This window comes from Clinocottus analis, unplaced genomic scaffold, assembly GCF_023055335.1.
Source record: "Clinocottus analis isolate CAN_PGR_092001 unplaced genomic scaffold, fCliAna1.0.p SCAF_12, whole genome shotgun sequence".
Classification (NCBI taxonomy): domain Eukaryota; kingdom Metazoa; phylum Chordata; class Actinopteri; order Perciformes; family Cottidae; genus Clinocottus; species Clinocottus analis.
In genome coordinates, this window is record NW_027175843.1 from 472498 (window position 1) to 500482 (window position 27985).

Below are 27985 nucleotides of genomic sequence, written 5' to 3' on the forward strand. Positions count from 1 at the left end.
TTTCATTCTGAGTCCGTTTATTCAAAGTGTCCCACTGGGACGCCTCGCTGGACAACAGAGAACAAACAACACGCTGGATTTCAGCTCTGAAGACTGAAAGCACAGCGGCGCCGTCACACCGACACAAACAGGAAGCGGCGTCCGCACGGAGGGAGCAGCAGCGTGCAGCGTCAAACACAGAGGCGACCTTTAACCCGTCAACGATGTTAAAATAGTCCAATTTTGACTTTCTCTTCTTTGCAGGCAGACAGGATGCCGTTCTCCAGCAGCCGCAAGAGCTCCAGTTTGACCTGAAGGAGACGAATGACACAGAAATGTAGAGAAAAACTCTTAAGATTATTAAAACAGATACTTTAAATAATAAATAATGACTTTTCTGATACAAGTTGACCAAAAAACATAAATAACTTTGTACATTTTTATTAAAAAAAACAAACATTTTAGCTCCTCCCTCATTGACTAATCCAGATTATATGAAAATGTAAATATTGTTCTTATTAAAAATGTCACAGCTGGACAGAAGACGTCTCCTTCACTGTGAAGTCCAGTGTGTGTGTGTGTGTGTGTGTGTGTGGTGGAGCACGACACAGTGTAATAATACTCAGTTACAAGTAGAAGTCCTGCATTTATATTCTTATACATTCATGGCCTCGAGATATAATTTATGTGCAAATGTTGTCACTCCAGGGTTTTAATTACTGATGTATTAATGTGTACATCACGTTAATGTTGCAGCTGTACATCGCCAGCTGACTGAACCTAGAACAATGCATCAGGATCTATTAGTTTCATATTTTGTCTTGACAATCTGAATCTGCAGGTAATTAGTTTAGTCAAATTAACGTAGTGAGGTAAAAAGTACAACATTTGCCTTCCTAACATAGTGGCGTAGAAGTATAAAGTACTCTAACATGTACTATCAGTGAGTAAATGCATTCAGTGATTCTCCAGCAGGTGAAACAGGAAACGCTCTCCTTGCAGTAACGGAGCGGCCTGCAGGTCCTTCAGGCCAGCAGGGGGCAGCAGCTCACCTCGGGAACGTCCACCATGCGCCTCTGCTTCTGGTCCCTCCAGTTCCAGTCCAGGACCACGTACCTGAGCGCCTTCAAGCTCAAACCCTCTGGACAGACACAAGAGTTCACACAGGTGAGCTTCAACCGGACGTCTCCTCCAACCGGCAGCGCCGCTTTGACCACGCCCACCTTTCTCCACCAGAGCGCCGATCCTGCCGGGCGTCCCGACGCCGATGTGTGTGACGCCTTTCTGCAGCAGCTTCACCTGCTCCTCCATCTGCAGAACAAATACATGAAACAAGTTTGTTTCCTGACAAACAAATTGTACACAAATAATAATAATAACTTTATTTATAGAGCACTTTTTAAAACAGTTTACAAAGTGCTTTCACAGATAAACAAAACAAACACACCCAAATGGCTGCAAACAAAAAAGACCATAAAAGCATTGAACACAAACAAACAAATATACTAAATATACAAACAAAACCACGAGGACAATAGAACTGCAGAACAGATAATAAAATAAAAACATAAAAGGACGACGTCACTGAAAAGCAATCCTATAAAACTGGGTTTTAAGAAGTGATTCAAGTAGGAAATGATGCGTTTCCTCTGCTACCTTGATGTGTTTTGCAAAAAGTTTCACGGCTCTGGCTTCACCCTTGAAGGCCGTCGTCTGCCTGCGAGGAAGCAGAAGAAACCGTGTGAGTGGAAATAACAAAAGGTTAAGAAGAAGAAGAGGAAGATGAAGGGCGGCGCGGGCTACTTGATGAGCTCGATGGTCCGCAGGGCGGAGCTGCAGACGACCAGCAGGACCACGCTGCTCTTCTCCGCGTGCTGCTTCTGGACCTTGGACCACTTTGGACAAACTAGCAGAAGAAGAGAGCGAATGAAAGCCGGCGTCTAAAAGTCAACGTCCAACAGGAGACTTCAACGCTCAGAGCCGCTCACCGTGCTTCAGGTAGGAGGAGAGCGAGTGCGTCAGGTCGTTACTGGACAGGAAGCCGCCGTCTGGAGACGCAGACGGGACCTCAGTGAATCAATACATCAGCTGATATTGATCGAGCCTCACAGCTCAAGGAGGGGGGGGTAAACTCACCCTGCAGTCTGAGCTCCTCCTGCTCGATCACAGAGAGCTTCCCCGATAAGTGATGCGTCACCAGGGCCTGCAGGTCAGCCGGAGAGCCGGGTTTGGGCTCCGAAGAGGACAAGACGTCGGTGATGGTCTTCTTCTGGGGACCGAGACAAAGACGCGTACTGAAACGTTCACAGTGGCTGACGCCCCCTAGTGGTTTGTTTTAAACGCGTCAGCAGACTCACCTTCCTCCTCCTCTTGGGTTTGGTTTGGTTGTCGTCCTCCGTGTCTTTCTTCTGAGGAATAATACACTCCTTCTGTGAAAACACACATTAATAAAGTTATTTATCCATCTGAACATGCATGAGATAATCCTGCATAATCCATTTAATCCATTCCATCACATTGGTGTGTTCAAAGTGTTGTGTTACTTCTCAAGAAAGAGCTTTGTGCCATTAATTTGACACATGACCTGATATCTAAATCTCACAGAGTGACAATTGATCATTTTACTTGTGATGATAATACCTGTTGCGTCTTCTTCTTCTTGGGCTGAACCGTTTCCTCCGTTAAACTCTTCCTCTTCTCAGCTTTTGTCTTTTTCTTTGTTCGGTCTGTCGGTGGTTTCTCTCGCTGCGTCTCGTCCTCCGCTTCGGACGCAGCTGAAGGAAAAGGAGGAAGACGATTCCTCGTTACACTTCATGGATACGAGGATTAACTTGTGACCGCAATAAGAATTAACTATTGAGATCGCCATCAAAATCTGCAAAGTATGTGAAACCAATGAAGGACTTTGTTTCTCTCAAAGTACGCACAGAAAGAGACAGACGGCTAAAACAAAAGCAAAGAGCTGATCCAGGTTTATGTTGCACAGATATGTACACAGACACAGAGCTGAGAACACCTCACGAGTTATTTAGCTTCTGCACATCGTGTCGTGAACGGCTCTGGTTGCTCCTCAGGTGAACGCGTTCTCACACATTTCAGCCTCCAGAGGAAACAAACCCGAGATAACCATGCAGCTCAATCCGAGCATGTGGTTACAATGAGCTTCTCCATCGCTACCACGTCTCTGTGCATCCCTCTCGTCTCATGCCGTGAGGTCACTCAGACCCTCTGGCGTATATATAAATATATAAAATATATGTGCAGGTTGTGTTCAGAGTTCTTTAGAAGAAACAGACGTCAGAGCCGAGCTGAGCAGTAAACATGTGGCTTCAGTGCAGAATCCTTCCTGAGGGCGCTTTTATAAAACTCCCACTTTTTCTACAACGCCTCCGTCTTCTGGAAGTGGACACGCGTCAAAGTGTGTGTAAGAGCTCGGGTTGACTTGTGGTGGCGTGATGTCGGACGACCGGCCGTCTGCTCGTGTGTGTCGGCACCGTGTCGATGAAGCATGAAACCTCATCAGAGGCACCAAAACAGGTATTTTACTCGCCTCCATTCATACGGATGGGAGGTCTCTGATTTGGTGAGTGGAGCACCTGACGCCAGGTGTGCTGCCTTCGGTCTGTCCTCCTGATTTACCGTCGCACAATCGATTCGTCCAGTCTTCACTCCCTCACCTCTGTATTGTTGGTGGTGTTGTTTCCACTACAACAGAGCATACAAAAGGAAGGACAACGTGAAGGATGGCTCAGGGATCTTAGTGCACTCTCACTAAGCAGTTCTTTTTAATCCATCGTTCGATAACCACGCCCGTTCTCCCCGTCATCGCTCACTCCAACCTTTGTCGTTATTTGTTCGTCATCTGTCCGGCACACACTCCTCCTGCTGAAAGACCACGCCCACTATTGACGGGTCAAAGCGATCCATTTCTCCTCTCTTACTGTGCGAGAGCTCATCCCTTCCTCCCACTATCTCACGCTGAAGGAAAGGAGGACAAACAGGTGCCAAAGACCAGGAACCAGGACCAGCAGAAGAAGACCAGTCACAGGGGAGGACTTGAAGATATTGGAGATGAATGCATTAATGAAACAGAGTCCAGGCCTGTGAGCAGGAGGAGGTCCACCTGCAGCAGGTAAGTGTACATTTCTCTGCTGGTGCCGACGTGTACCAGGAGGATCTGGCTTTGGTTTACATGCGTGTGGTTGCAGCTGAGAGTTTGAGAGGTGCAAAAAGATTAAAACCGATGAGCAGATATTTTAAAGAACGCACCGAGGCAGCAAATTAGAAATGTAAACGTAGAAAGTTCACCTCTCTAATGTGATCGTCATCCTCCTGACACGGCCGTGTTGGACCCAACGAGCTGTGAAGCATCAACACAAAGAGCCTGAGGGTTCAGATGTGAACCAGAACCCTCTGATGAGGACGCTGACGTCAAGCCCGACGCACACTTTTAATCTCTCCATCAGCACCACAACAGAGCTAACACAAGGCGCCGTTCAGCAACGCTCCAGAGGTGATGAGCTGCTTCAACACACATTTTAATTTGGCTTAATGTCGGGAATGACTCCGACATATTCAGCAATTACATACATCTGCACGTATTTGTACAGATGTGCGTCAACAACGTAACATCACAGAGGTGATACAGCGTGAAAAGGTTCAACACAATAACCGATGACCAAAACAACCAAGTAGTCCTAAAGCTGCACACTTTAAGAACAACCTGGAGGATATTCATGTTTCTAAACTCATTCATGCAGGTATTTATGTTGCATGATGGCTTCAGTAGTAAGGGGAGAGGGGAGAGAAAAGCCTTCTTCTGTACTTTTTAATCCTTACTGCATGATTTTGCATTCAGACTGAAGCCAACGCAACACCCAGGGCAATACGCAAATTAATAGACTACACTGCAATACAAAATGATGATTAAAGGGCTTAAAGAATCCGAGGAAGCACAAAAAGAACCAACAAATGAATGTTTTAAACAAGAAGGACAGGCTGGTGACTGAGTCTGAGACGACAGTGACACTGACAACTAAATGCAAACAGATGAATAAAGCAGAGAGGAACCCGGCTACTTCTTAAAGAGAGAAAAAGAACGAGAGAACACTGATTGCACTCGTGTCTTTGTCCATTTGGACTCTGATGAGGACACAAACAGACCAATGTGTCCACTCCACTGTTAAAAGCTGCAAATCAATCAGCGCTCCAGTCTTTCCTTTCCTTTGAACGCTCGCTGTCCTGGAAAGTCAAAAGCAAAACATTCAGCAGATTGCTGCGTGGTGAAGGTGCGTTTCAAGTGTTGCCTGCGGAGCGATAGATAATCCATGAGAAGGTCAATACCTCCAACGTGCCGTCGGCCTCGCCGCCGACATCCTGCACGCCACACCGGCTCCAGATGGAGCAGGAGGAGGAAACCAGGACGCTTCCAGTCGCCTCCGAGGCAACGAGCTCGCAGCTCACCACAGATCAATGACAGCCAACGGCAGAGGAGACGGCGCAGACGCAGGGAAACGGGGCAGCGCGGCCATCTTTGATGGGTGATCAATAGAGGTGACTGGTTTTAATGGCCGGTCAACGTCGCTGACTGGATGTAAAGGGGATCCAATCGACTGGTGCCAGGAAGCGGTTTCAGTTTCAGACAAACGGCACTCCGATCTGGTTATTAGCTTCAAGGGCGATTGGCCGTGTAAACTGGCACAGAGCCGACACAACTGATTAAAACCGTCGGAAAAACTCAATCGTCAACACAGTTTAGTCCATTGGTGCGATTAAAGACACCACTTTGTGTTGCGGGAGGATAAAGGGTCACTTATCCCCAAAAAAAACAGGCCAAACGGGGAAAAAAACTATACTGTCGTGTGGTTCTATAAAAACAATACGATACTTCCCATGAAATCAATTCAGCGGTTGTTTAAAACAATCAATAACTCATCTGGAGACATGCTGATCGACTGACTTGGGGAGGGGTCTGCTGCGCCAGTGGGTGCAGCAGTTATTGGTTTTGGAGGCCTGCAGCTTCCTTTCCAAAGCCACAGTTTGAGCATGTGTTATTGTTAAATCAATGGGGACTTCAGGCTGCATGCGCGACATTAACAAGCAGCAGAGACCAACGCCGCTCTGCTTACAAATGCGTTGGCTCCCGACCCGGTCCCGTCCAACCCGCTCAGTCCGTTGTCATTTTGACTTTGCGTCCAATTATTTAGTTCCCTGCAGAGCGTGGCGTCGCTAATCCAGGGGATTTGTTTCCACGCCGGCTGACCGAAGTTGAAATAAAGATGGAGGTTGAATCCACAGAGGATTCACGCGGTCTCGCCCGAATATAAAAGCTTGCTCAGCGAGGGATGGAAGTAATTGTTATTTGGTTATCCTTGTTCTTGTTAGGCGTCATCAGGACACTTAAGCAGAGCGTGAACATGAGCGAGTGCAGGGAGGGAGTGTGACCGGCAGGAGGAGTACTGGATGCTCAGCAGACACTGATGGACTATTTAAGATTCAAACATTTTGGAGCCGCAGAGCAGGACATCCTGTCCAACTGTTGTGAGAGACGTAGTGTGCTACACACACACACACACACACACACACACACACACAGACTCAAACCGTAATAATAAATGGAATCTGGATCAAACTATTTCCCCATTCATTGTCTTACATGAAAGTTTACAGTAAAGAGTTTGTGCTCATCAACCCGACGTCTTGTGTGGATGCATGAGAGTATCGTCACACATCAACGGGTCTTTTTCCTTCTACAGTTAAGCTCATCTATGATCTGACCTCTGATGCCTCTCAGCATCGTTATCTCACAGCAGTGGCAACTCAGGAGAAAGTTAAGCTCGGCTTGTTTCCGTGCCGGTCTTCATGTCCTTTAAATCATTCATTTTCTTAGTTGGTGAAGTCGCTGAACATGAATTGGGTCAGCGGCGTTCAGGGTGGATGCTCGGTGGCAGCGTGTGATAGGAGCTCCTGATGATGTCACACAGGAGGTGCTAATCAGAGACATGAGGTTATGTAAATAACCCAAAGCTCTTAAGCTTCCACAAGAGCCCGATGTGGAAACCCTTTTCTCGCCTCGCCAGCATATTGAAACGTATGTAATGGGAATAAAGGCCGTTACCTCGTGCTCATCACTGCATCCATTCCTCGCTTGTTCTTTTCTTTGATGCAATAAATGTGGAATCTAACATCCGATCCAACAGGTTTAAAGTGTTTGTGTGTTTCGGGCACGTCTGACCCAAAGCAGACAAAATCAACCATCAACAAATGGGAGAATTTCACATCTTCGTTCCTTAACGAGCTCTTGTTCCACATACGTATATGTTAAAAAGTCCCGGTGGACACAAACACATCATTACAACACAATGCTGACCTGATTTCCCGACAACACTGATGTAAAAACGTCTGTTTTGCTTTCCACGGTTATGAGTGTCATTTGATTTACAGGCGTTAGTCACTATAATGTAGAACACTGAAGAGTCATTTAAAACATATGTTCACATCCAGTTGGAAAGACTGCAAGAAAAACTACATTCATTGAGATGAAGGTCTAATTTCATCTGTCTCGTTACTATAAATAAATGAAATGTTATGTTTCATAGCGGCAGCACAGTACTGCATCACCTTATACTAGAATATTCTCAGCCTCACTTTTATTTTAGATCAACACCATTATCTAAACTTCAAAGATCACTTGAATCCTGACAGAGGAGGAAAATATTGAGTCGGGTTCAGATCACAGGAATCTGTTTCATAACAAAATGTTTGTGTTCTTCCATCAACCCCACGCTCAGCCTTTAGTACTGGTGTAAACCACCAGCGTGTGAAAGCAGTGCAGGAACACATCTACCACCTACAACTGATCCAATGAAAGTGGAGCCGTACTTAAACATTTAACATCTTCTGTCATGCGCATCAAACACAACAACACCTGAATAATGAAAGAGAACGCCGTTTAAGGCCGAAAATAATGTTCATGAATCATCCGTGCACTTTGTGAGGCATGCACAGCCTTCTTGAGTTTCTTAATGCTTCTCCTGGAGCGTTAATGAGCGTTAACAGTCAAGACGAGTCAAAACTAACCGGCTGAAAACGATGCTGACATAAAAATTCAATATTGTGGCGCTTTAAAACAGAGCGACAAAGCAGTGATTGGTGGTCGATCGTCACCTGAAGTCAACGGCGTATGAAGCATTGTGCAATACGTGCAGCCTGGACGCACTGAACAGCAGCTTTCTCGCTGACAAAATGAATTCAGGGGCTGTTGAACATCTCCAGCTCTTCTCTCCAGTTAGCTGCATCATTTCTCTGTTGCAGCGCTCTCACCAGCGACGCCCGCAGTGCTGCGCTCGCGCCAAAGCATGCATCAGCCACGCAGCAGAGTGCGTATCGCAGCGTGCACAGCCAACTTGACCCTGGAAAACTGGAAGCCGGAGAGGACTCGGGGGCACAGACTGAGCCGGCGTCCCGTGACAGGTGGACATAAAGTGGAAATGAGCCGCTCGCGGAGAAGGAACCCGGCCGCGGTTTCAAACCTAACAGCACCGGAGGGCCACGGGCCGGGTTGTTTGCTCAAGTTGCTCACTTGTTCTGCGAAGACACAAACTGTGTGCGCGTGCAGACCAGTTGTGGGTTCGCCGGAGAGTCAAGCGAGTTTTCTTTTCGGTGATTGTTAATGTTTTATTCTGAGGGCGGCAGCCGGTGCCCTTTTGAGCGAGACAGGAGGGATGCCGGCACGCTGCCCCGGGTGCTGCTGGGATGAATAAACAGAGGTGGCAGCAACATGTCCGACTGCCAACCGGCCTGCCAGCGGACGGTCCTCAGTGGAGGCGACCCCTGCAACCATTACTAAGGCAGAGTCTGGCTCTGAGCCAGCGCTTAGATTTAGAGGTATTTGCACATGCCTGGCATCATGTGGGAGTGAGTGTGTGTGCATGTCTAGACACTGAGCACGCTAAAGACGAACACAGTCTGACTAATGCCATCTGTGTGTGTGTGTGTGTGTGTGTGTGTGAGAGAAAGAGTGAGCATAGTGAGGTGTTCAGACACCATCACCATTAGTCAGCTGAAGGCCAAGAGCAAGGACACGGAGGCATGCGTCTTGGCTTGACTGCTCACATTAACGGCACCTTCAGACGGGCAAAAGGAAAGAAATAGAAATGGCCGCGGGCCACTAAGGAAAATACATAACCTGCCAAAGATCACCAGCTCACATCCGCTCCACCACGTCATGCCGTTCTGCACCAAACCGGGACTAAACCTGTTTAAGCTCACCGATGAAGGCTCTCGTTAATTCTAAAGCTCAACCACTTTATTTCCTTTTAAACCTGTAAATAATAACCAATAAAATATATGATAATTTGAGTTAATGTAGTCGATTGTGTGAGGGAGTGGTCTGGTGCCGGAGGGTGTGGGGAAGAGAAATTCCTGAGTGCTGCAAGTTTTGATGGTTTAAAAGTGACCTCATGAAAACTCCTCAGCAATTGTGTTAAGAGCTTTCATCATCCCTTCCTGTCGCTGGAAACAAGCGGAGTAAAAGGAACGCAGGGACAGCTGAGACAGCTTCATCCGTCTCCCTGATTGATACCGAGAGGGCGAGAGGAAGGGAGGGAGGCCGAGATCGTCGCTCTCCTTCCTCACACGGAGGCCAAGAGAAAATACTTCCATGCAAACACAATCTATTAAGGAAGCCAACACTCTCACATGGATCCAATAGCCGAGGAAGAGGATTGGCTGCAGTTTGAAGCAGCTCAAAAAAGGCTGGCTTGCCGTTTGTTTTTCTTACACAATGTGTGTCCCTCATGCACGAGGAGTGTTGTTCGTCTTGTTTAAAGGAAACTCAAGGTTCGTCTCGAAGCGTGTTGACAACAAGCAGATGCCGCCTGTGTGCTCGTGTAAAGGAGAGAACGACAGAGACAAATAGAGCGGCGGAGAGAAGGAAATAGTCACATCGCTTTTTCCAGAATTTCTCCGAGGAGGTCTTAATCACAGCCTTAAAACAACTGCAGAGCCATGACAGACCTCCAGGCATTTTTATTTAAATACTTCACTTAATTGCTTTTTGCAAATGTCCAAAAGAGTGGAAAAAAACAAGGGCCTAACTTATCCAAACAAACCAACAACTCGGGAATCAGAGGTGTTGCCAGACGATGAGAGAGCTGGGACGAGAGGAGCAGAGCGATGACATCATCCTCCACCAATATGAACTCCTTTCTGTCTCTAAATATGGGATGAGAACACCGGGGCGGAAAAAAAGCTGGCTAGCTAACAATGTTAAAATCCTACGTGACACACACACAAACACATGCACGCACACACGCACACACAACTGACCTGCCAGTGATTGTTGTAAATGTGCAAAGAGGAAGACTACGAGATGACATCAGCCTCCAGTGATGCCAGGCGCAGGCCGATCCATTTCAGTAACACTAACAGTGATGATAAGACGCCTTCTGACTGGATTAACCCGCAAAAGGTTTATAATCTGCAGACGTTCACTGAGGAAAGCCTCAAAATGACCAATTGTACGGTCAAGAAATTATTGTGTATATTAATTCGAGAGATGTTATGTCGAGCACAGTATTTTATAACGGAAAATAAATAAAGGAACACGTACAGACAGTAATATTGGATTGTAAAGACAGTAGAAAATACAATGAGGATCCTTTGATCTAAAGCACGTGTCCGTTTGTGTTCAGCTGCCACCTCCAATAACGCAACCCTCTCCACTTCCTCCCACGTGAAGTTAAAGCCGTGCAGCCACTTGGTAAAAGCGTCAAAATGGTTTCTTGGAATCAAGATGATCAAAGGAAACACTGGACGCTTCCCTTCCACCCCGACACGAGGGCGCGGCGGGAGGAAGACCTGACCGTGACGACCTGCTGCTCCTGCTCAGCGTCCTGCAGGGATGCAGGTGGGATCTTGTTCATCTCACCCCGCACACACACACCTTCATTCTGCAGCTCACGTGACGCACAAAAAGTGACGTGAACAGTTTTGAGAGCTGCTGCTGCAGCCGGCGCGAGGTACTGAAATGAAAACCAGTCGTCCCGCTGGAATGTTTGACCCTGCAGGCCAGAGATGAGGTAATCGCCCTGTTGAAAGCAGAGAGGACTGATGCGGCTCCACCGGGGGCCCGATATGGTTCCAGCAGACCGGAGAAGGTGCTCCGCGCCCTGCAGAGAGACTCCCTCCGGGCCCAGCAGGACCACCAGCAGGACCACCTGCAGGACGTGTACAGAAAGCCCATCGCTGAGGTACCAACAGAGAGACACCAGACACCATATGGAGCGGGTGATCAAACTTAATGAGGGGAATGCATTACTGTCCGACATAAGAGCATCTATTACGCCTGCATCGCTGCACGGTTGCACACATTTGTTACCTTGCTGTACTGCAGGTGTTGCGTGTGCTGGGTCTATTAGAAAATCTGAAAATGTGTTTAGACTCATTCTTTAGGACGGGAGAACAAGCTTCAAAAATAAAGTAAAGTCTTGGATTATCCAAAGTAACATGTACATTGTTTAAATAACATTTAATCACCGCACAGAGGGAATCTAAGCGTTCTGATTGGCTAATTGGGAAAAATGCATCTTAAGTCTAGTTTGGGTCACATGATCTTTAAAAGTTTACGCTTTACAGTGACAGGAGCTTCACACACTATGTACGTGGTGAAGAAGTTGTGCTACGTCAACTTCTTCCTCTGCACATCCCTTTGTTCTCCCCTCAGCTCCACAACATAGTGGAGGCCCTGCAGCGCTCCTCTGTGAGGATGCAGGAGCGCCTCCTGGAGGTGTGTTGCTCTCACGCCGGAGCCCTGCACCGGCTCGAGGAGCAAGAGATGAGCCACCGGGCTTCAAACCACAAGAGCAACTGCCTCGCCGTCCTCCTGCAGGAGGACAGAGAGAGGTCGGTGCACCGAACCCGAGAGCTTCAGGTCAACGCCGAAGCAAAGACGGCAAACATTGACATATATCCCGGCTGACTTGGTAGCCAGCGTTGCAGCTACACTTGTAGAAGTGTAGTTTAAAAGAGGTGAGGATTTACAGCTGCTGGAGAAGAGGCTAAGGGATTAAAGTATTTCAGCACATTGGAACGAGCCAGATCGGAGCTGTGTGATGTACACTTGTGGAGGCTTAAATTCTTTCCGTCTGTGTCGGTCCGTGATGCTCTCCATGGCGGAGTCGGAGGGCAAAGCCTCTCTGGTGCATGTGACCTCAAGACTGGACTTCACTCCACTAGGACACCGTCCCGTACGCTCTGGCCTCGGTCAGACCTCGCGGCCGGCCTGGCTCTGTTCACTCCGGCTTGTAAAACACATAAACATACACTCGCGTGCAATTACATGTACGGTCTAAAGTGGCACTGTGCTGCCCAATCCAACAACACCACACACACAACAGGATGAGAGCTAATTCGAAACCAAGTAAATGGGCTGGTGGTTCACTTGTGGGTACAAAAAAGAAATAAATACATTCCCTTCAGAAATAGAGAGCACATTCAGATGTGGCTACGGGTTTAGCTTGAAGGAGGTCGCTGGTTCTCGCTCTGCAATTTGAGGCCCACAACGGGGCCGCTGTGTCGGTGTCGCCGCTCGTCTCGGCTCGTGTACCGCCAGAGTCCAGTCTGTAATCTGGCTGCACAGAGGCCGGACCCGCACTGGGCTTGCAGCCTTGGGAGGAGACTAGTTGTCTGCATCTGTGTGCCAAAGTGAGAAGGTTTACTGATCCACCACAAGCACACACACACAATTAAAAGACTGAAAATAGCCAAGCCAGTGGAGTGATTTAGTTTACTAGAATTTGTCTATTCCAAAAAACAATGTGGAAACCCACAACGTGCACACATGAAGGCTCTGCGGTTCATCTCGTCCTAATGATGATTCATACATGAGTAGACGGCGTGTCTGTGGCGCAGTGTGAACCCTGTGTGGCTCACACATTCCTGACGGTTCAACAAAGAGGATTTTCATCTCCTTCATTGATTCCTTTGTCTTGTGGAAAACATCACACTTGAATTCGTCACATGACCCGAAGCTGCAACGCTGGATTAGCCTTTGTGGTGCATTTACATTTTTGTGTTTGTCAGACCAATGTTGATGAGAGGATGTCACCTTGGACTTTAGAAAATGACAATTTTCTGTCATCGTATCGAGCAAACAATTACATTTAGGGAAATAATCTGCAGATGAATTGATGATGAAAGTAACCGAAAGTCCCTGAAAGCACAAACACATTATCTCCTCCTCTCTGCAGCTCTTTTGCCTGTACGCATTTATTTGCGTTCTCACACTTGAAGACGAGTTTACATTGCACGTGTGTGTTCCCAACTGCATTTCAGCTTCTTTGAGCTTGGCACCAGAAGCTTTGAGCTGAGTCAATGCTTGCATTCATCCACAGGGTAAACAACATGAGGCACATGGCGATACAGCCCGTCCCTTTCATCTCGCGCTCCATCCTGTCTTTCTTACATTTTGCTCTGCAGTAGCCTAAATATTTAACTGAAATAATTTCCACCCCTACTCCAAATCCACTTGAACTATCTTTCAATCTCCCTCCCTGTTTCTTTTCAAAGCGTTCGCTCTGAGCTAAGCGAGCCACTCCGCCCGGCTTAAAATCAGCACCGCGCTCTCTTTTTCATTTCCCCACCAGACGACTTTCCACAAGGTGCCATGTGCACAGCAGATGAACTATAAGGCAAATTCCAGTCACGGCATATAATCACTTTATGCCATAGCATGATCCCCGTTGCGTGTCAGAGGATGATTACATCGTGCACATCACAATGCGGCGATCCGCTTGTTCCGACCTCAGCCATCAGAACAAGTTCTGCGTCCGTGTGCGTTTCCTATGAACCGCCAATGGGCCGACAGCATCTCGGCATTAACCGCACACATATGTTCGGCACGCCAAAGACACCCGCGCTCCCATCGGTTCACTCCGGCTCTCCATCATACACTTTTCACAGGCTTTCCCCTCAAGCCGCAAACTACTTTTAAACTAGTTCTTGTTTTCCTCTCCAACTGATGTGGCCTTCTGAGCAATACATCATCGCCAGTAAGTGCTACAGATGTAGGAGAGGAGCGAGTGAGAAATATGATTCAAAGAGTCCGCAGCCATGCCAGTGGCTCCATGAGGCTGTGCTCTGGGCACACGAGTTATTTGGGATGAATGCTAAAAAGAAAATAATGTTAAAATGTTCAGCAAGAATGCTAACACGCTCCATAAGGCGTAGCGTTTAGCTTGTTCAGCTAATACTAAATGCAAAGTACAGCTGGGACTGATGAAAATGACATTATCGCAAGAATTTAGTCATAAACAAACATATTAAAATGTTCATGAATTTATGTTTTGCTCCACTGATGAAAGGCCAGGGGATCGACAAAGTTATCACAATTCATTCTGAGGGGAACACGAACGTCTGAGCCAAAGTTTGCGGCAATCCATCATAGTTGAATTACAGATGCCGACCTCATGGTGTGGCTAGAGGACCGCCAGCATCATTCAAACGTCGTCCTCTGTGGACCATGAAAGAATAAATAGCCGACATAATTTCATGGCAATTGATTCGATAACGGTCAACCTGCTGGTGGTGCCGGAGGGCCGGCACGGGCAGCCCGACCCCCGCAGCCCCGCCTATAACATGGCTAACAAGCAATCAATCAAAATAAAAGCTCTCTGGCTCGCTTCAACGTTAAACATGGTGGAGGAAACATTTTTTGAAAAATTGCTCGAAGGGAAAAAAGGACAAAGTAAACTTGGCTGCGTCGGAGCGGAAACCGGCAGCTGTTCTGAATCTGTCCATCCCTTACACTCGACACACACATCCACCATCTGCCGGGCCGGCCAATAATATGCCAGAAGAAGGGCTTAAATCACCGCGAGAGCCTGGCGGCGCATCACTTCAGAGCGGAGCTGATCACGAGCCGCCGGGCCTCTTTATTAGCGATACAAAGCACACGAGGTCGCGCTTGTCGTGGCTTCATTTTTATTGAACGTGCTGTTAAATGAAGAGAAAGAAATCTGAGGGGAAGACCGCCTCAGCCGCTTTCTCCCTTTCTTTAATATGCCTTTTCTGTGACCTTATACAGCATTAAGCTTCGTACATCTGGAGGATTTGTCAGAGGCAGCAGCTACAAAAATTCAATATTGCCAAATTACACCCCTGGATGAAAATAGGAGCTATGACAACGGCTCAGAGAGCGCTCCTCTCATGTGAGGGGCGATGTTTGAGGGTTTTCTTGGAAATGCCTTTGAGGGATCGGATCATACTTGTAATTGAGGAAAGGCGCTGTTGATTGCCAAGCCCTCCTCTAAGCAAAAACAGGACCTCGTGAACTCTGGGTTGGGAGTCGCTCTGCGGGGATTGGAAGTGTAAGGAATGAGGAGGATTTCTCCCTCACATTCCACCACCAGAGAGCTATCTCATCTCCCTGAGACCGTCCCTTACCAAAGAGTGCTAGCCGAGGAGATTTAATAATCATACCGTCATCTAATCTGCACCGAGCTGATCATCAATTTGCAAGAGCGAAAGCAGGGTGAAGAGCTCCAAGACCAATTACCTAATTATTCAACAAAACATTGAAACATTCCCCAACAATAGCCGAGCGATGAACAGCGACTGAGTCCATCCATCAGCGTTAGCGCTGCTGCAAACAGAAACAAGTCTCAGGGAAAGGTTATCAACCTCTGTGATCTCTGACTTTGAAACAGGCAGCCACAGCTGTAATCAATCAATTAAGAGATTAACGAGAGCGCCAAGGAGCAGAATGCAGGCCGTACATCATGAACTTATATAACTGCCGTGGTCAGCGACGCCGTCAAAGCTGCAGAGAGTTCATGTTCGACTACGACGCAGTTGGTTTGGGACACATGCTGTGGAGATTATATATATATTTATATATATATATATATGTGTGTGTGTGTGTGGCTTAACAAACCATGAAGGGCTTTGCGATTAAGAAAAACACAAACGTGTGAAAGTTAAACGCGATCAAGCGACGCGATAAGATGACATCATGCGGCAAATATTTAGAAACTATTGTCCGAGAAAATGTGTTGGTGTGAACCAGAGCTGCCGGATCTGAAGCGGTAAAAAAAGACATTGTGTGCCGGTTCATCCACTATGACCGGACTTTCCTGAGGCACAAGCGTCGGTCAGTGTTGCGCAACCTCTCATGGCGTTCCCTTGAACCCTTGAGCAACCGTCCCTCGTCCTGTTGTGAAAGAGCTGGAAGACAAAAAGTGTCTAAAAGCTGAAGTTTAAGTGAGTCTTTGGGGCTGTTTTGTGAATTCTTGTGCGATGACGACATGACTCAGAGGTCACAGCCTGCAGTTGGACGCTCGATGGGTTTGATTGACAGCGAGAAATCCTCCAGACGTTTCCAGTGAAAGCAGAGGAACCTGCACCACATTCAGATGTTTAGTTTCTCCTGCAGCGCTGGAGGCAGCGTCTCATGTTGTGAGATCAAATATCATTTATTTTCCCATTATGACGTTTGGTGTTCATGTTGTGACCAGCTTTTGACTTTGACTAACACCATGAGGCGGGGATACATTTGTAATTGCAGTTACAATTCATAACTAAACGCAGTGAGAGAGATCTGTATTGTGATGCCTTGGCAACATGTTTATGCCAATAAAAGCCCTTTTGAATTGAAAAAGAGAGCGAGAGCTTAAAAGAGACAGATTTTATTAATTGCACAATGTTCTTTCTCTTTATAATCTCATTAACTTGATGCTTTGGCAATATTGTTTGTGTTACATTTATGCCAATGAATCATAAAGAATGGGAAAAAATGGAATTGAAAGAGAGAGAGAAAGAGAGAGAGACATATGGATGTAATTGAGGGTGAACTGATGATGTCATCTCACAGTCAGGTTATCGGCCCCAGGCAAAGCAAAACTCACAAAACATGTTTTTCTTCTTAAAACACATGGGAACAGCACACACACACACACACACACACACACACACACACACACACACACACACACACACACACACAGCGTCGTTAGCATGTTAGCTCAGGCTAATCCTGCAGAGTGTTAGCGTTCCAGTTTGAATTGTGATTAAAGCTTTAGTTTTCTCCGCACGCTGACACACATATACACAAATACATTCTGCCCTTCCCATTAGCCTCTTTGGCATCGCTACACAATGACCTCATCTGGAATGGGCTGAACTCCACACACACGCGCACACACACACACACACACACACACACACACACACACACACACACACACAGTCCCATATAAGGACTTGCTGATGATGTAATGGGCGCCAAGGACTGCGAGTGAGACTCCGTGTGCAGCGCACTTCTCATAATGTTTGGTTTTCCGGATGGAATGTCCACATCACTGGGATCTCCGGGAAAGGGAGAAGTAAAAGAGCAGAGCTGATTTATTCTCTCAGGATTTTTTAAAAAAGGACAGAAGCCAACGTCACAGCACAGGTAGGACCCTCCAGACCGGCAGAAAAGTTATGTGTATTTAACAAACTTATTAACAGATTAACTTCTAGATGAGCTACGGGCAAATTAAGTCCAGCAGAGTTTTGATCTTTAATTTGTCATGTTGGCATCAAATAACAAGAGAGCGATTCAAAAGGTGTTTAAGATGTGTATTGAAAACAAACAAGGAAACACTGAAAACTTTACACTGAACGTGTCATTTTTAAGTTTACGATTTAAGCATTATTGACAAGACAACTAAAAAGTGAGACTGTTAAATAGGAACCTTGAGATTAGGCCGTGTGACCTATTAAACTTATTCAGACCAGTGAGCAGATGCTCGAAATGTAAAATGTATAAATCCATAAACACAATGTGCAGACTCATATTTTACACTTTATATTAGTTGCTCTAAACATCTCGACCACAAATCTCCACGCGCGTTTCATTAAATGCTATAATCCCACATGGACATAGGTTATACATGTTGGATAAGTTTCCCTATCTGCACTGTGGATACCTCCAGCAGCCCCGTCCCCACACTTCAATGTCATTGATTCCAAATAGTGAAAATGGAGCGATCACTTTGAAGTGTGCCTCTCTTGTACAGTGTGTATTAAATGCGTTTGTACATTGCTGGCATGCATCTGGGGAAATGTGGGGAGTGTCAGCACTTGCAAATGTAACCGGTCTGTAATTACTTATGGAACAGGGGGGAATTCCTGCTTCTCTCTGGAAACGGGGCAGCGTTGGAGGGGCACAGAAGGAGGGTGATTGGGTGCAGTGTTGAGGGTACTGAAGGGTAGAGGAACTTCTTAATTAACAAACACTCTCTGCCAAGGGACCATCTGCTGTAATAGTCCAAACATCCGAGAGAAGTGCAACACGACATGGCATTACGTGGACGTATCTACATGTTTTAGGGTTTACAAGTATGGAACAAACACAGATGCATGCATGAAAAGGATAATTTCATGTATCACTAGCTTCTGTACACGTTTGAGTCAGGAGGGAATTGCTTTCCAAATTCTTCTGAAAAACATAAATAAATGTTTGTGTCTGAAAAACACAATTGAAGAAACTATTTGTGTTTAAAAGTTGTGGTTAAGAGGTTAAGTATAATCACCACAAAGCGTCCTTGGAGGCTATTACACAATGAAACCATGCCAAACATTCAGTTTGACATCAGCATCGTGTGGTTTTTTCTCTCTGCAGACTCAAGCTCCTGATTGTGAAGGAGAGAGAATACCAGGAAATTAAGGAGAAGCAAAGTGAAGAGGAAGTGTCGACTCTGAAGGATGAGCTCACGGCACTGAAGGCCTTCGCCCTGCTGGTCGTGAAGGAGCAACAGCGTCTGGAGGAGCAGAGACTCGCCACGGACCGGATCAAGCTGGAGATCAGTGCCGCTTACCAGAGAAAGAAAGAGCTCAAATCACTGGACCACAATCAAGTTCCCGTCATCCACCAGAGCCAGAACGCCATGACCGCCCCAAGCCTGCTGTCGGAGGTGGAGCTACTGAGGAGAAGGGTGGTGGAGATGGAGGGAAAGGACGAGGAGCTGATACGCATGTGGGACCAGTGTCGAGACCTGGACCGCAGCCTGTCCAGGGAAACCAGCTACTGCCGCAGCCTGAAGGTCGAGGTGGATAAACTCAACGGCAGGATCAGCAAATTGGACCGGATAGAGGAGGCTTTAGGTAAGAGCAAACAGGAGTGTGGCGTTCTGAAGGGCAGCCTGGAGCGAGAGCGAGAGGTCAGCAAGGTGCTGTCCGGCGAGCTCGACATGCTGAAAGTCAGGATGAGAGAGCTGGAGGCCGTTGAAAGCCAACTGGGAAAGAGCGAGGCGGTGATTAGACAGGACCTGGCCAAGCTCAGGTCACTGACTGTAGCTCTGGTGGAGGACAGAAAGACCACGGCCGAGAGGCTCCGACAGGCCGAGGAAAAACTCAACAGGAAGGAGGGCAAGAGAAACGAGCAAAGCAATTTGGCAACGATGACAGAGGGACCGAGAGAGGAGAGGCAGCAGGCGCTGAGGTCGAAGGCAGATTTAGAGGAGAGGATTAAGGGCATAGCAAAGGAAAAATATGAGCTCCAAGACAGACTCAAAACCGAAGAGGAGAGGAATGCAGAGCTGCAGGGTAGGATCACTGCAATGAAGAAGAAATTACAGATTTTAGAAAACAGGAAAGAGAGAGAGAAGTACAATGCTGGCCACTGCCACTCAGACGACAACAAGGTCAAGGAATTGACCCTGGAGCTGGAGAGGTTGCAAAAGAGACTACGGGACAAGGAGGTCTTGGAGGAGGAACTGATGAAGGTGGAACATGACTTTAAGTCCCTGCAAAAGAGGTTCAAGGACGAACAGAAGAGGTCCCAGGCTCTGACGGAGGAGCTGGAGGTGGCAAAGGGGGAGCTATCCAGGTATGAGCAGGCAGAGAAGCAAGAGGTCAACCAGGAGCACCTCCTCCTCTGCCGCCTTCAGAAGGAGCAGGTCAAGTCCAGGCTGTTGGGCAGAGAGGTCGACGCGCTGAAGCAGAAACTCCAGAAGCTGATGGGAACCGAGGAGTCCATCTGCAGGGTTCAGACGGACCACTCCACGCTGCAGAAGAAGCTGACCCAGCAGGAGGCCAGTAACAGAGAGCTGGCCAGAGAGATGAAGGAACTGTGCAGTGAGCTCGACCGGCACGGGCAAATCAAGAACCGGACACTTGGTGCCAACCAACAGCGCCACGCGGACCTTCACCAGACCACCAAGGAGGTTCAGACCGAGCCGGCAGATAGCCCGCCGCCCGACTTCAGCGAGCCGGGCGAGGCCCTCGATGAAGAAAACGAGGACGAGGAACCAAACCACGACGCAGAAGTCATACACCGACGTAGCTCTGTGGTCAGCAACCTGAACAATACAAATAACAACATGAGCCAATACAGCAGCCGGTCGGCCAACGGCATAGATCTGCACCAAGCGGCCAACGGAGAGGTGATGATGTTAACGCACACGCCGGGGCAGCCATTGCAGATTAAAGTGACGCCCCATCACATCCTCAACACGGCCACGCTCGAGATAAGCAGCCCCAACGGAGACGCCGCCACCTCCTTCACCAGCACCGCCCTCATCCCTACAAGCGGCGCTTCACCCAAACAGAGAATTACAATCATCCAAAACTCGGCTCTGTCCGCAGTCAACGCTAAATCCCCGCCGTCGAGCCCCGACGGCACCGTCTCCGCGTTCGACGGCGCGCCCGTCGCCCGGGCGCTGAATCCGAATCCGCCGCGCTCTGCCACGCCCGACCACGGCGGCTCCCCCATTCAGATCGTCACGGTGAGGACTTGTTCTCCAGAGCCCACCGACGCGGCTCATCCGGCGGTCCACGGCAAGACGCCGGAGCGGCAGAGCAGCCGGCAACCTCAAAGGTCCGGCGGCACCGAGGCGAGTCCCAGTATCATCGCCACCGAGGACAACCAGATCCACATCCACCTGGGGAGCCCGTACGGCCAGTCTCTGAACGGGATGGCTCACAGCCTCCCGCAGCCGGTCGGGCCTTACTACCTCCGACACGAGCAGAGGACTCAAGTGCTCGCTAATGGCTGTCACGTCAAAGGCGTTGGCACCATTACAAGTAGCATCACTATTTCCCCCGCTGCCTCTCCAGCGGCACATTCCTCAAACATTACAGTAAGTGGCCTTTTTGATTAGGTGAACATGGATTCTCAACGTACATTATAGTGTTTTCAGTCACATTCGGAGACCAGCTAAATAAAACAATTCACTTTCTCTCATGACAATCGAAAGTTTCTTTGTATTTTGTAACATTCATGACATAAATGCTTTGTGGTATTTGTCTAAAAAGAGCCTTTTGTATATCACATTTGGTCTATTTGGTGTGTAGACTGACTTTAACAACCATTTGTTGACTGTGTGACGTGTGTGTGTGTGAGAGCTAAGAGACGCAGCATCGCTACCACATGTGTGATGTGCTTTTTTCAATTTTCTGTTTCATCATTGTTTATTTTCTGTTTATTAAAAATGTTTTGTGTTGATTTGATTCTTTCACCTTGAATACTTTTGAGAGCGGGTTGGCATCAACACAGCTGGCAGGTTGCCAGACAGTTTGAAAGCAAAACAGTTGGTTTTAGAAAACACCAAAACCTGGTTGGATGTTTTTCCTGCAGGGTCAACTAAACACTACAAACGCACAACAAATCAAACACACACCCGTTCACATGACATGTTAAATGTGAACTATGAACTACTGGAGAACAGGAAGAGTTGAATTCATTATGTAGATATTCTTTATTGTCTAAATCATGTCTGTTTGTACAGTTTAAATAAAGATTAGGCCACTTTTATAATATAAAATTTAAATGGAGGCTGCGTGAATTGTTTGACTTGTGAGAGTCAAACAACTTCAATATCTCCCGAGCATTGTAAATTCTAAAAGTCTAAATTGATTTAGAAAAAGATAGATGTAATTAAATTTTTTTACTGCAAAACATTCAGAAACCAGTTTGCTCTCAATTGCCCAAACGCAGCTGAATTACCAGCACCCACAATTAATCTCTTTTTTTAGGGCGATAACGTCATGTATTATGTATTTTAGACTTTTTTCTAAAATCTCAAGACAAGCTTTGAATATAAAAAGAGCATTCTGTGCAGCTCTGTTTGTGTTTTCCATGTTTGCGTCAACAGTTGAGTCACCAGCTATTTCAACCACAGAGAATTCTTCACACAGTAAACCTCCTTCAAACAGCACTGGAAAACTGAGCTCATGTGTTTTCTGAAACAATTAAACTTGGAACACCTAGTGGTGGCTGGACTGTTAACATTTTATGGTGGATGGACTATTAAAAGCCTTTTTCTATTTGTAACCAACATGATAAAAAGTCATTTATAATTACCATCGTCTTAACACATCAAACTGACAACAACATACGTTTAAAAACCTTTTCAAACTTTTGCAGAGACCTTAAAACATTTTCTCAGTTTGTCATAATTTACTAGCCATTAGCATCTTATTGTGTTAGCGTTGTATGTTGCCACAGCAAGCAAAGCGTTCTGCACAGTCGTCTCCTGCCATTGCAGAGTTTATTTCATGGTTGCATTGATTTGCTTACATTATACATATTTCCTGGGTCCTTTATCAGATTTTCCTGTTTGGTACTTTCATGTTTTACAGAGGCAAAACTCGTCTGTGGTCGGAGTCACTTAAAAGATAATCCAATAAGAATACAAACGAGTATTCAACCGTTTTACCACGTTGCTGTTGTAAAAGAAAAAACCTTCAATTGAGCAAACTGCACAGCGAGGCACGCACGGGAAGGATCCAGAATATTAAACGGTAAGGTGGATTTGGCAAAAATATGTAGCACACTAATGAGCAGCATGAATAATCTATTTTTGAGAAATACATTAATAACAGTATCCAACTTCCAGAATACCTCATACCCTAAACTTTAAGTACAACATTCATGGTTTCTAGTTGGTCAACTTCTGAAAAGGTCAAAACCACAAAATATACGGTTAAGTGTGGTTTCATAGAGTGGCAGAAATAAATGGCCTGTTATTCAGTTTGAATAAAAGCTGTGATGAGCTGTGTCATCTAAATAAGAAACCAGCTGACAGTTGGAGGGAGGGGGGCAAACATGGAGGAACATTCACCGCATTGACATCACCGGTTGGCAAGGTAGAAGCCAGATGAGGCATTTGATGAGAGTTCAGGGCAGACTGAAGCGTGACAGGAGCCTCATGAGAAATGTTGTCATTGCTGTGGGCAGAGAGTCATCACCATGAAAGTCAGGCTGCTTCTTACAAATCTCTTTCTCACTCTTATGACTTCAAAGTCGGTGCTGCAAACTAATAGACTTCAACTCTCCCTGTCAGTCAGCCTCTCAGCCTTTAGTGTCGAGCAGCTCCGAGAGACAAATGTAACGCTGCCGGGACGCCAACCTAGAAAAAACCAGAGCTGTGGACATCTCTCCATGGAGACCGTGGATTTATATGGTGATGATGGATATAAATGAGCTTTTTAAAGGTCAAAATGCATGTGATGCATGACAGCGTGGTGCTGCCAGTGTCTCCGCTGGCACTAGAAGTCTATATTCCACTGTGCAAAGTGTGACATTATGACATCTTTACACACAAACAGCTCCGTCACAAAAAAAGAAAATTAATCCAACATGAAGTGAACAACTAATAGATGTGTATACCTAATAATTGATTCATTGAATGTTAACATATAAGATTTATTTAGTTTTTTTAGGCATCATTTGATGCTGAAAGACTTATTGTGACTTTCAGATAACAGTACCAGCAGTACTATGTATGTACACTGTCTGATTCCCTGTAATAGTTAAGCTGGAACATATTATATTAATACGATTGTATTTCACAGAATCAATTTCCTCCTCTGAATAAATGTAAATAAATAAAGTAATTGGCTTGGTGAGTATTGTCTGTGCATGCATTTGTATCAGTGCAGTGGTGAAAATATTGTAATATTTTTCTGAAGTAAAAAGTTTACCATTTGGAAACGTGTGTAACTAAACATGTCAAGTACATGAAGTGTAGCCAGAAACACAACATTTCCCTGTGAAATGAAGTAGAAGCATACTTTTAAGAAGTTTTAAACGGAAATACTCAAAGATCGTCCTCAAGTACGTGACTCAACTTGGTCACATTCTGCTCGGCGACGCAGCAACACAGCAACACGTTGCCGTGTTTATTGAAGCAATCAGGCCGATGGTCGCGGGCGCATCGCAGGACTGCCCTCTATTGGTATGCAGGGCGCATGAAGCTGCAGGGCTCCATTACCGTGTGGACACGAGGTGTGCACAACACAATACACACAAGAAAGTTACGTTTGGCAACTAACACAACTGTGAGATAAACACCAGGACACGACAGACAACGCGAGGCCCAAGCGTCACGTTACCTTCATGATTTGTTATCATGACGCTCACAGACACACACGTGTTTGCACATCCTCTCCTCGGAGCAACTCCTGCTGCCAACCTCAACTCCCTTTCTCCTCACAAACCACAGGTAAACTACACAAACAACACACAGCGTGTTCGCTACAATAACTTTACCCAGCATGCAGCGAATGTGAACACACCGCTAGCTAGCTAACGTTAGCTTACAGTTAGCAACCCGGCTTCACTCGCGACCGCTACAAGTTAATATTGTCAACAGATCGCTTTAAAACAACACCTTCCGGACCACGCGTGTTTTACAAATACTACAACACAAAGATGTTAAAGTAACGCAAGTTACCTGAGTTTTCCTCGTGTGCCCACCACTCGTCACCCAGGTCGTCTCCCATTTTCCTGAAAGCTAGTAAAGACCCGCGAGTCTGTCCAATCCGAATCTACCGCTGAGAGCGAGAGCGCACGTGAGGCTGCGTTCAAAAGCAGCACGTTCAAAACGTTGAAGTGTGTTGCGTAAAAACATTAACGGGACACCATGGGAATGAAACCAAGTTATCCCATATTTATTAGTGATGATGGTATGATGGATTCATGTTGGGTTTAACAGAGATACTTTATATGAATACACTCTAAGTCAAGACACAGGAACAGCTTCTTCTTTTTGTCTTTTATATTCATCTTTTGTATATAAGTACAAAGAGCAAAGAGAAACCAGATTCAAATTCCATGTATGTGCAAATTTACATGGCCTTTAAAGCTGATTCTGATTCTATACTGTAACGTTTTCCATTTACAAATTCAATAGTCTCAGAGATGCTGTGACTCTCCTTTGAACTTGCCAATATAGTTGCCTTGATATAGCAGATATGTATGTAACGTTATATAGTTGTCGTGACTGTTAGGTCCAGGTCATCATTTCAGTTGTTTGCCTGCATCGCCCCCTCTCCACCACGTAGTACTGTACCATGAAGCATTGTCTGCCAGTGAAAGAGGATCAAAGGCAGATCCTCTTGTTTCAGTTACTTTTGTTGTCTCTGACGCTTAATTAGATTTCAAATATAGGATCTCCATAATTATATTTAGCCTTTAAAACTCAAACGCTAACCTTTTCACACGTGACATATGCAATTATAGGATAAATCCTCATTATTCATCATGAGGGGACGTTTCCAGAGAGAAGAGCATCGACCTCCTGTTCCACTGAGCGTTTCTCCATGGAGGACATTACAATACACGTCTTTACATCTTCTGCCATTATGGTTTGGCCTGGGTGGTCTTATTTCGCAATACACAGCAGAAAGAAAGACAAGAGAACAGAGGAGGAGGAGGAGGAGGAGGAGGAGGAGGAGGACGTGTTTGGAATAATGCCCTCTTCTCTGCAGCTGTAGCGAGGAGGAAGGACGAGTCCTTTGGGAATAATTGCATGCTTTTTTGTGTTTCTGACGGAATAACACGTTTCTGGCTCGTGGAGGCTGTAAGATGTTTGATTAAAGCTTTGCCACAAAAAAAAGAACAGACTGATTACTCGGGAAATTATAACGGGTTCAGAACGGGTACGCTGTATGACCCTCAAAATGGGGGGAGAAAACAAATCAAGAAAGAGAGGAAAAGGAAGGATGTAGTCAACACATTGTGCTGAGGTCTGCCAACATCCAGCGAGGACAATGGATTCTAAATGGCAGCTTTGTATGTAATTAAGCATCGTCCCTGTAAAACACAGGCCTCTTCCTCATTTGCCATTCTCTCTGTTCATCGTTTGGCTGCATTTTCACTCCGAACAATATGCTGCTCAAAAGCACATTCCTCCTCTGCAGACCCCAGGGGAACTTGTGAAACTTTAAAATCAGCATACCCTGCGTTAATCAGCCAACCTGCATTTGAAAGAGAGAGAGAGAGAGAAAGAGAGCGCTTTAAAACGAGTAAAGTTGTACAAGGAGGTTCACGATCTGGAAACACGCTTTATATAATCTCATAGGACATTTTGTAAAACGTTAAGACAAGATGGAAACAACCCTCTTTCTTTGGAAAAGATACTTTATATTCATCTAAAGGGAGATTGCTGTTGGAGCAGAAAAGCTTTAGGGACAGATTGTGATGATGAGCGTTTGCTGATGGGAAGTAAAATATCAATGTTTTAAAATATTGTTTTACACTTAAGGACACACAAACCTCATTTTTTGACACCTTTTCTACCTTATTGGCCCACGTATGTTTGCTTAATTTAATACAATCAGAAGGCCGCTGATATCTGAAAAAGAGGTGAACAAAAATACTGTTTTAAATAAATATTATTCCTCTGTCAGCTGTAATAATCAGAATACATATTCTGCTATCTACATAGCCCATTATTGTCTGCCATTTGGAAACCAAGTGTAAAGTACAGGTCACATGCTTTGGAGCGTTTCCTGGCACAGCGTTGTCTCCTTTTGTTGTTTAAAAACCACTTTGAGTCACTGAGCGAACGTCAGCTTGTCTCTCTCATGATGTCGAGATACTTAAACACAGACGAACTGGTCACTAAGATTAAGCTTCGCTTGAAATTTGAAAGTTATTTCCTCCGTCTCAAGTGGTTATGCTAAGCTAAGCAGCTGCTAATGTAAGTCTGTAGCTTCAAATGCAACAGGCAGCCTGTGAGCGCGGTATTGATCTTCACAGTTTGAGACACAGGATTAAAAAAAAATGAAGAGGCAACGAGATCTAAACTGAGACAAAAAAAGAAAGTTGTGAGAAAGCAGAAGACGAGTGGAGGAGAAGATGAGCATCGGTGTAATTACAGGCAGACAGCTGTCTCCTCTGGCCTCTGTGATTGCACACTGTGGAGCAGTGGTGTTAATGTGTTTGTTTTGTTGTAAGCAGCTGTTCCTCCACTTTCTTTTTCATTTTAATGATGACAAGAAGATGTTTATTCTTGGTTTCATTCTCCTTTTATTGTGCCTTCTTGTTCTGCTGAATGAGGAGGAAGCGAGGGATGAAGAGAGAGAACGGACACAGTTTAATTACGGCTTTGAAGAAGTTCAGTGCTGATTACCACACGTCCAAAAAGGCTTCTGTCTCCGTCTCTTGCCATGGATTTCCTCTGGTGTGAACGTACACCTCCTCTTCTTTATCTCACATCATTGACTCTTTTGAGTTCTTCTCCTTTGTTTTACTCATTGAAGAACATATAATTCATCACGTGATATTATTGATCGTATCTAAAAAGGCTCAATGATGAGTTGGACGGCAACAGATTATTTTATTACCTGCCTTATTGTGGTATAACCTTGTCAAACTGGCAAACAATGATCCAAGGAGAACAAAGTATACTATGTTTTGCTAAGAAAGCCCCCTCAAGTCTAATGAGGGGTGAAAAACAAAAAATGATGATTCAAATGAATATCGAATGAAATACAGGAAGTGCCATGTTGAAATGCCACGGCTGCAGCCGGGGGTCAGCGCGGTGCTCAGCGGCCTGACAGCAGGTGTGCCACCAGGTGCAAACAAACAGGAAGCGACCTTGAGCTTTCCAAAACTTCACCACACATACACGCCTCCCATCCAGGTCTCCAACTTGCAACTGTATTCATGAGCATCTGGCCGCTGACCTGCATGATGCGCCGCATTCTAAACACCAACATATATTTGTTTTAGCGC

The 27985-nt window shown here is 46.0% G+C and overlaps 2 protein-coding genes across 6 annotated transcripts; one reads left to right on the forward strand and one right to left on the reverse strand.

Moving 5' to 3' along the window:
• cmss1 (cms1 ribosomal small subunit homolog) lies at positions 1 to 24780 on the reverse strand. 5 transcript variants are annotated; one of them, XM_068572238.1, is made up of 11 exons: positions 24699 to 24772; positions 3530 to 3684; positions 2620 to 2753; positions 2337 to 2408; positions 2116 to 2248; positions 1968 to 2027; positions 1783 to 1885; positions 1636 to 1696; positions 1203 to 1290; positions 1032 to 1120; positions 1 to 290 (listed from the first exon to the last, which is right to left on the reverse strand). In XM_068572238.1, exons 2-11 carry the CDS (start codon positions 3537 to 3539, stop codon positions 207 to 209), a joined length of 834 nt encoding a protein of 277 aa, XP_068428339.1. In that variant the 5' UTR covers positions 3540 to 3684; positions 24699 to 24772; the 3' UTR covers positions 1 to 206. The 5 variants fall into 5 exon arrangements, with proteins under 5 accessions (XP_068428339.1, XP_068428340.1, XP_068428338.1 ...); XM_068572239.1 differs by lacking the exon at positions 24699 to 24772 and adding an exon at positions 3819 to 3929; XM_068572237.1 differs by lacking the exon at positions 3530 to 3684 and having other exon boundaries at positions 2337 to 2405; positions 24699 to 24780.
• Positions 18654 to 21466, forward strand: LOC137782851 (filamin A-interacting protein 1-like). Its single transcript, XM_068572524.1, has one exon. The coding sequence runs from the start codon at positions 18909 to 18911 to the stop codon at positions 21120 to 21122; it is 2214 nt and encodes a 737-aa protein (XP_068428625.1). The 5' UTR covers positions 18654 to 18908; the 3' UTR covers positions 21123 to 21466.
• Positions 24781 to 27985: the final 3205 nt, after the last annotated feature.

Excerpts from the sequence above, each read along its gene's own strand:
- LOC137782851 (XM_068572524.1), top strand. The coding sequence starts at position 18,909 with ATGACCGCCCCAAGCCTGCTGTCGGAGGTGGAGCTACTGAGGAGAAGG.
- cmss1 (XM_068572235.1), bottom strand. The coding sequence starts at position 24,747 with ATGGGAGACGACCTGGGTGACGAGTGGTGGGCACACGAGGAAAACTCA. Across the intron at positions 2,028-2,115 it reads GGAGGAGCTCAGACTGCAGG|ACGGCGGCTTCCTGTCCAGT; the intron begins GTGAGTTTACCC and ends CTGCGTCTCCAG. Across the intron at positions 291-1,031 it reads GCATGGTGGACGTTCCCGAG|GTCAAACTGGAGCTCTTGCG; the intron begins GTGAGCTGCTGC and ends CGTCTCCTTCAG.